Genomic DNA, 8,382 nt, shown 5'->3' on the forward strand with positions numbered 1-8,382 from the left:
CTTTGGCTCAGGTCATGATCCCACGGTCCTGGGATCAAGCCCCACATCAGGTTCCCTGCTCAGCGGGAAGCCTACTTCTCCCTCTCCCGCTCCCCCTGCTTGTGTTCCCTTTCCACTGTGTCTCTCTCTGTCAAATAAGTAAATAAAATCTTAAAAAAAAAGACTTATAGGGACGCCTGGGTGGCTCAGTTGGTTGGACGACTGCCTTCAGCTCAGGGCGTGATCCTGGAGTCCCTGGATCGAGTCCCGCATCAGGCTCCCAGCTCCATGGGGGGTCTGCTTCGCTCTCTGACCTTCTTCTCGCTCGTGCTCTCTCTCACTGTCTCTCTCTCTCAAATAAATAAATAAAATCTTAAAAAAAAAAAAAAAAAGACTTATATGTGGGATGCTTACTAAATATGCAGGTTACCTGGAAACTCAGATCCAGTAGGTGTGATTAAGAATCTGTGTTGTCATTCTCAGTTGCTATTTTGAAGTGAGTAATTCTCACTTCAGGTTTATGATTGCTATATTGTTATTTAACTTGTGATAGGCTATGATATTTTAATTTCTCTTAATTACCTGTAATACACAAGCATTGTAGATTCTAAAACAAAACCAAAGGAAATAAAAATAGTTTATATTTTGGTGATAACCCCTATTAAAATTCTAGTATTTATTCTTCAAGGTGTCTTCCTTCATAATAAATACTTTGTCACTTTTTTTTATAAAATGAAATATCATTATTATGTAGCTTGCTTTTTTTGACTTCATATTTTTTAATGTTTACCCAATTTACAAATACAAATTTACTTACATTTGAATGGCAGTTTATTTATTGTTTGGATACCCTGTAAAACTTAGTTAACCAATCGCCTATTGTTGGATGTTTATTTCCCCTATTTTTCTTTTTCTTGCATAAACAGTGCTAAGATGAATCCATATACATATGCAAATTATATATGTAAGCACATTTATCCAGTGATTTCCTTGTGATAAATTTTAAGACGGGGAGGGTCTCTTCTAAATTGGGGAGGTCAAAGTTAATGACACAAATTCCCTTATTTCCTTCGCAGGCTTTCATGCCCCTACCATGTCCTGGCCGGTGGCAGGGACTCTCATGGTTGAGCCTACTGAGTCAGAAGACAAGGCAGAGCTGGATAGATTCTGTGATGCCATGATCAGCATTCGTCAGGAAATCGCTGACATTGAGGAGGGCCGCATTGACCCCAGGGTCAATCCACTGAAGGTGCGTAGGCACTGGTACTTTATCCAAAATGTTCCATAGAGAAGATTGGGTATGGCAGTGTGCCAGCAACTCCTGAACTCCCATCAGAAGATGAGATTATTCTTGCCTAGAATAAGAGAATTCTTCTGAAAAAATTCATTACTTGCAAATTTAAATCTTCTTGAACAATGTAGTAGCAGTTACTCAAGCACAATGTGGATGTCTTGATGTATGTTTAAATTTTGTTTATGTAACTTTTTTGTCATTGTGGGAGGTATATCTCCCACATGTACCTGACTGGTTGCCAAAGGAGGGAGCAGAGGCTGAAGAACTGTGTAGTTGGGGAGTCTTACCGTTCTGTGTATCTGTTTGATACACTCTAGTGAGATTATTTACCTTACAAACTCTGGATAAAGACAAGTTCTTATATTGGAGCAGTTATTGCTTACAACAACTAATTGGTACTTGGCCTTTTATAATGTTATGGCCTATTTTGGAGAAAATCTGAAACATGTTTGTTGTGAGCTTGTGAGTCTCTTGTTAGGTCCAGACATTAAGCTGGGGGTGGGGGGTCATGAATTGAAAATACTGTGAAGACTATGGTTTTGCTATTATGGTCCCAAGCCAGAGAACAAGTCCGAGATGGTTGGGGAAGCTCAGGCAAGTTCCATAGTGTCCAGCTGAGGGCGGAGTACCTGGGCCAGAGGCTGGCAGGAGAAGGGATCTTGCTTATTATTACTTCTCTTTTCTGTGGATACTGCTGATTCTAAGGACTTAGGCCATCTTTAAAAATGGCAGTAGAAATCTAAAGAACGTAATACTGAGTTACAAAAACAAGTGGGGAATAATATTCACAGGATGATAATTAAGATTTTAAAATGTGCCCAACTGTGCTATATGCTATGTATGCATATATATGCAGTAATAGTATAAAAACAACCAGCACGGTGAACACCAAATTCAACATAGTGGTTATCACTGGGGAGTAGGGTTAGAGATGAGATGGATGGGATATGTAGGCAGCCTCAACTGTATCTGCAGGGTTTTTTTTTTTTTTTTTTTGACACAGAAAAGGAGAGCACAAGCAGGGGGAGGGGCGGGCAGAGGGAGAAGCAGGCTCCCCACTGAGTGGGGATCCCTATGAGGGGCTTGATTCTAGGACCTGTGGTTCATGACCTGAGCCAACGGCAGCTGCTCAACCGACTGAGCCACCCAGGTGCCCCTGTTTATTTTTTTAAAGATTTCTATATTTTGACATAGTGAGTGAGCACATGTGGGGATGGGCAGGGGCAGAGGGAGAAGGAGAATTCAAACTGACTCCCAGCAAAGCATGGAGCCCGACACAGGGCTCGGTCTCAGGACCCTGAGATCATGATCTGAGCCAAACCAAGAGTTGGACACTTACCTCAAGGAGCCAGCCACCCAGGTGCCTGTCTGCAATGATTATTTTAAAAGGTTAAGCAAATATGACAAAATGTTGATTTATGTTGGTTGGGTGGTAGATGTTCTAATATATTACCATAACTTTCTGACATTTGAAATGCTTCACAATAAAAAGTTTCCTATCAATTTTTCCCCCTTATGTTGAAATTAAACAAACAGCCGCCCTGTGTCCCTGGGCTTCCATCAGCTCACTGTCTGAAACAAAGCACGGGAGGAGGAGGCAGTGTTCTAGTCTGATCCCTTTCCCAACTGTGTGTCTGTTTCAGATGTCTCCACACTCCCTGACCTGTGTCACATCCTCACACTGGGATCGGCCTTATTCCAGAGAGGTGGCAGCATTCCCACTTGTAAGTTCACCTCTGAAGCTGCACGCGCCAGCTGGTAGTGTTCATGTGTGTGTGTGAAGGGCCATTGCCGATCCGGTGGGGCTCCCATCCTTGCAGCCGCATTATAGTAACTATATGTGGGATGCTTTTTTTTTTTAATACAAAGATTTTATTTATTTATTTGAGTGTAAGAGAGAGAGAGAGAAAGCAGGGGGTGGGGAGGAACAGAGAGAGAGGTACAAGCAGACTCCACGGTGAGCACAGAGTCCAATGTGGGGCTCAGTCTCAGACCTTGAGACCTTGACTTGAGCTGAAATCAAGAGTTGGATGCTTAACCGACTGAGCCGCCCAGGCGCCCCTATGTGGGACACTTTCTTAAATGGGTCATGACAAGTGATGCAGAGCGCAGACATTGGCTTTGAGAGGTCTGAGGTCAGAGTGTCAGCCATAGGTTTGGGAATCCACCAGGTACACGGTGGAGGAAGACCAAATAGGAGTCCCTGCCAAATTTCTACTGTCATCCAACAGGGAGATAGCTCCAAATGCACCAAATACAGTCTTTTGTTTCCTTTCTGATTCTTACATGTAAAAGGTACTCTATAGTCTGTTTGGCAGGGTGGAGACAAGAGTCAAAAGTTGGGATTTTGGGGGACAGTAACAAAAGGATTGCTTTTAGCTTTTTTTGTATTGGAATATAGTTGACAATGTTACATTAGTTTCAGGTATACCATATAGTGATTTGACAACTTGGTACATTGTGCTGTGTTCACCACAAGGGTAGCTGTCATCTGTCACCATACAAAATGCTCTTATAATACTCTTGACTCTGTTTCCTGTATTGTACATTTATCTCCCTGACTTATTCATTCCATACCTGGAAGGGTGTACCTCCCACTCCCCTTCACCCATTTTGCCCATTCCCCACACCCTCCCCTCTGTCAACTGTCAGTTCTCTGTGTTTATGGTTCTGTTTCTTTTTTGTTTTTTAGATACATGTAAGTGAAATCATGTGATACTTGTTCTTCTCTGATGTATTTCACTTAGCATAATACTCTCTAGGTCCATCCATGTTGTTACAAATGGCAAGCTCTCATTCTTTTTCATGGCTGAGTAACATTTCTGTGTGTGTGTGTGTGTGTGCGCGCGTGTGTGCGTGTCTTTATCCTCTGTTGGACACTTGGGTTGCTTCCATATTTTGGCTACCATAAATAATGCTGCAATAAAAATAGTGTGGGTTTTACCTTCTTATACTTTTGGGCACTTATTGGGGGTTAGGTTGTGGGGACATCACTGAAATCTCTTCTTTCCCCAAGAGAAATGTTTCAGAATACCCCAGAACATTTCCATCTTTTGTCCCTTGCAGCCCTTTGTGAAACCAGAGAACAAATTCTGGCCAACCATTGCCCGGATTGATGACATCTACGGAGATCAGCACCTGGTTTGCACCTGCCCACCCATGGAAGTTTATGAGTCCCCATTTTCTGAACAGAAGAGGGCCTCTTCTTAGTCCTGTCTCCCTAAGTTCAAGCAACTGACTTGATGTCTCACTCTGGAGCATTTGATGAGCAAGAACTGTATAATTCTCCATCCCAGACTCAACTTGGGGTTTTATATACTGTGTATATTTTTGTAAGCTCTGTCAAGGTAAATGTAAATACCATTAGCACAGTGAGTGGAAACTCATTGGAAGCCTGATATGCCTCAGTGGCTGCTTCCGTATGTAGTAGTTGATGTTCAAGTTGCCTTGATGTTCAAGTTGCCATTTAGTTTTTTGCATAGAAAATTTTGGGTGTGCTAGGAACTTTAACTTTCGATGTAGGAAGTTCAGAGACATGATTTATAGAGGTTCTACTGTAAACTCTGATAGATTCTTGTTCCAAATAAGTCCTTGTGGACTGTGCCATCTGTGAGGAATCCCAGGGCAAATGTTTACATTTTATATACACTGAAGAAAATTTTTCTCTAATTTGCCTAATCTATAGTAGCATTTCTGAGTGTTTTCCGTTTTCCATGTGTGTGGTTTGCATTTGTCTGCAATTATTAGTATTCTAATAAAAGCATTTCAATTTGAAGAATGCCTTCTTGGTCTGTCTTTTCGATCTTCTTTCTACATAGCCCAGGTTCGGAGAGATTTGAAGGGCAGTGAGAATACCCAACCCAATAGCCATTTTTACATGATCAGTTTTGTCTAGCAGTTTTTCCTCATTAGACACTAACAGAAGAGATAATAAGCCAAGGTCTAGTGTTCCTTCAGTCTTCCCGTTGTGCCTTCCTTTGCATGTTGTCATCATCCTCGTGGTTTTCAGATGGCTTCTGTGATGTATTGACATCACATAACCATTTTAGATAGGAAAAAGGGAGGAAAACAAAAGGCAAATTCCATCCACATTAACTTCTTTTGAAATGCTTTCTCAGAGATTCCACCCAGTAACTTCTGCTTGCTTTTATCGGGCCAGAATTGTTTCACATTGCCACTTCTAGCTGCAAGGTAGTATGAGGAGGTCTTTAACCTGGGTATGTTAGTGCCGCAAAGAAAATCAGGAGTTTGTTAGATAAATTAAAGGGAGGAAATGGGTTTTAGTACCCAACTACCACACCTGCCACAAAATAACTTTCCCCTAGAAACAGCAAATGTTTCAGAGTTTCTTCCCTGATTGTGAGCACTTGTTCGATTCCTGATTACTTAGTTCTTTGCAGCTCATTCAATTGACTGTTATTCAAGCTATTATGATAGTCATCAGAAGAAAGGACTTAGTGCTCTATTGAATGCTCTGCAAGTGATCCACTTATTCTTACACTTAAACATTTGTAGAATAATTTATTACAGCCTAATTAAGCAGTAGAGAAGTGATGAGATCCATATGTGGGTTTTTTTTTTTAACATTATAATTAAATGGTTAATGTTTACTGAGTTCTCTGGGGTCAGGTAGTCTAAACGTTTAAGTTGTATTATCTCCTTGGAGCCTCACAACAGTCCACTTTTACACAAGGGCGTATGGTGCAGTGCCCAAGGTCACACAGCTGATTAGAGGGAGAATCTGAATTTGAACCCAGGCTTCACCACGCCAGTGGCAACTGGTCAAAACAGGTTACCACACTACCATGGTCACTGCATACCCGGAGACTGTCCTTCCTGAGCTGGAAACCAGGCTGTCAATACAGACTAGCCTTCAGGGTATGGAAAATGCCCTTTGGAAGAAGGACAGGATATGAAAACAGATCACCGAAGTAAACAGCAGCTCTTTTCTTTTCACTGTAAAGTATATCAGAGGTGCAGGTGAGCAAATATTCAAATTGTCCTTGACTGTTAAGTCGCTCATATGTTCACATGATGCTTGTATCCATCTTTACCGCCCCTGGGTCTCTGCCTGAGTGGTGTCCTCCACCTGGAGCACTCTCCCCTCCTACCTTTGCTTTACTAGCTCCTGTTAGTTCATTTTAGCATTTCCTTAGGAAGATTTTCCATAGTCTGCCCTCCACCCCTGGACTAGCTAAGAGAAAGCAGAACCAGGTTTCATACATGCGCCCAGCCAAACCGGCGTTCCTAGCCCGCTTCAGAGAATGGGTCAGCACAGGGAAGAGCCTACCATGGGAACCAAGGTGAGCCCAGGCCAGTTGCATCACCTCAGAAACATGGGCCACCCTGCCACTTCCGGCTTCTTCCTGGACTTGGAGGCCAGGCTGATCTTCTTCAAACACCTATAGCTTCATAGGCCCAGGAGGGTATTTGTCGTTTTTCGTAGTGCTGTTGTGTTTTTGAAAATGACTTAACGCCAGTAAAGAGCTTCGTCCTTGGTAGATGGTTAAGAAAGATCACTTTTCCTCTCTCATCTTATTTGCTTATCCTAAAACCTACAGTTAGCAGGATGAGTAGTAGTTTCGTCCCATTTTCCAGATAAAGAAACGGAGGCCACTTGATCAAATGATCTGTTGTCCTAGGCCTAGAGTCTTGCAGCATCTTTGGAAGAATGCCCTGGATCTGTTTTCATGCTTTGTTGCTTACTGCATTGCCTCTCCCTGCCCTCCCCCCCAAAACAAGCATGTTTAAGAATATCCTGGATCTAGGGGGCCCTGGGTGGCTCAGTTGGTTAAGCAGCTGCCTTTGGCTTGGGTCATGATCTCAGGGTCCCTGCTCAGTGACTCAGCAGGGAGTCTGCTTCTACCTGTCCCTCTGATCCTCATCCTTTCTTGTGCTGTCTCAAATAAGTGGGTAAAATCTTAAAAAAAACAAACAACAACAACAACAACAAAAAACAAAAACAAAAAAACACCATCCTGGATCTAAGTAGAAGAGGAGCTTCAGAAAAGAACAACACCTGAATGGTTTAGGGATGAGGATTGGTGGGAATCAACTTCTGAACCCTCTTAGGGGCTAACTGGTTCACACCAAAACCTGCCCTACTTTGAATAGGAAGAGACTGTTATGCTTAGGTATGGTGTGGAGAAATAAAGAATTCATTTAGGGGGGGAAAAAAAGGTCTTCCACACATCTGTGAAATGTGCTATGATTTTGTATCTTGGCACTCAGCTTGCTTTCCTTTACCCTTAGCACAAGTAATTACCCTGTTTACTTGGTTTTCTTCTACCTTAGCAGACTAGGTTCCCTGAGAACAGGGACTATAAATCTCATTCATCATTGGATTCCCAGTGCTCAGCCAGGGTCTTCCACATAGTGTATGTTCAACAGCAAGAAATAGGAATTGAGTAAAGGAATGATTTTTTTTTTAAGGTTTTATTTATTTATGACAGAGTGAGAGAGGGAACACAAGCAGGGGGAGCAGCAGGCAGATGGAGAAGCAGGTTCCCCGCTGAGCGGGGAGCCCAATGTGGGACTCAATCCCAGGATGCTGGGATCATGACCTGAGGCCAAGGCAGATGCTTAACAACTGAGCCACCCTGGTGCCCCAATCTTTTGTCTTTTTTTTTTTTTTTTAAAGATTTTATTTATTTATTTGTCAGAGAGAGAGAGGGAGAGAGAGCGAGCACAGGCAGACAGAAAGGCAGGCAGAGGCAGAGGGAGAAGCAGGCTCCCTGCCGAGCAAGGAGCCCGATGTGGGACTCGATCCCAGGACCCTGGGATCATGACCTGAGCCGAAGGCAGCTGCTTAACCAACTGAGCCACCCAGGCGTCCCCCCAATCTTTTGTCTTAAAGAGAGACACTCTTATGGAAACCAGTATTTCCAGTGCCTGCTGCAAGTAATTGTTCAAGTACAAAATGCCAGGCCTTAAAGACAAAGCCTCTAGATAGGCTTTGTATAGGATGCTCCCCCATCCCCACCTTTTTTTTTTTTTATTGTGGTAAAGTATACATAAAATTTACCATTTTAAATTATTCAATTTAGTAGCATTAAGTACTTGTAGAATGCACCTTTTCAGCAGTTTTGAAGAGGAGGATCTGAGGTAGA

The 8,382-nt window shown here is 42.6% G+C and overlaps 1 protein-coding gene across 1 annotated transcript in view; it reads left to right on the plus strand.

The window, feature by feature from the left end:
* The window catches only part of GLDC (glycine decarboxylase), a 95,670-nt gene extending 90,622 nt beyond the window's left edge, over window positions 1–5,048 (plus strand). The window contains exons 23-25 of the mRNA XM_044265703.1: window positions 1,056–1,228; window positions 2,917–2,997; window positions 4,340–5,048. Coding sequence (XP_044121638.1) covers window positions 1,056–1,228; window positions 2,917–2,997; window positions 4,340–4,483 — 398 coding nt within the window. The 3' untranslated portion in view covers window positions 4,484–5,048. The remainder of the gene's footprint in view (window positions 1–1,055; window positions 1,229–2,916; window positions 2,998–4,339) is intronic.
* The last annotated feature ends 3,334 nt before the right edge of the window (window positions 5,049–8,382 follow it).

This window comes from Neovison vison, chromosome 9, assembly GCF_020171115.1.
Source record: "Neovison vison isolate M4711 chromosome 9, ASM_NN_V1, whole genome shotgun sequence".
NCBI classification, from domain to species: Eukaryota; Metazoa; Chordata; class Mammalia; order Carnivora; family Mustelidae; genus Neogale; species Neogale vison.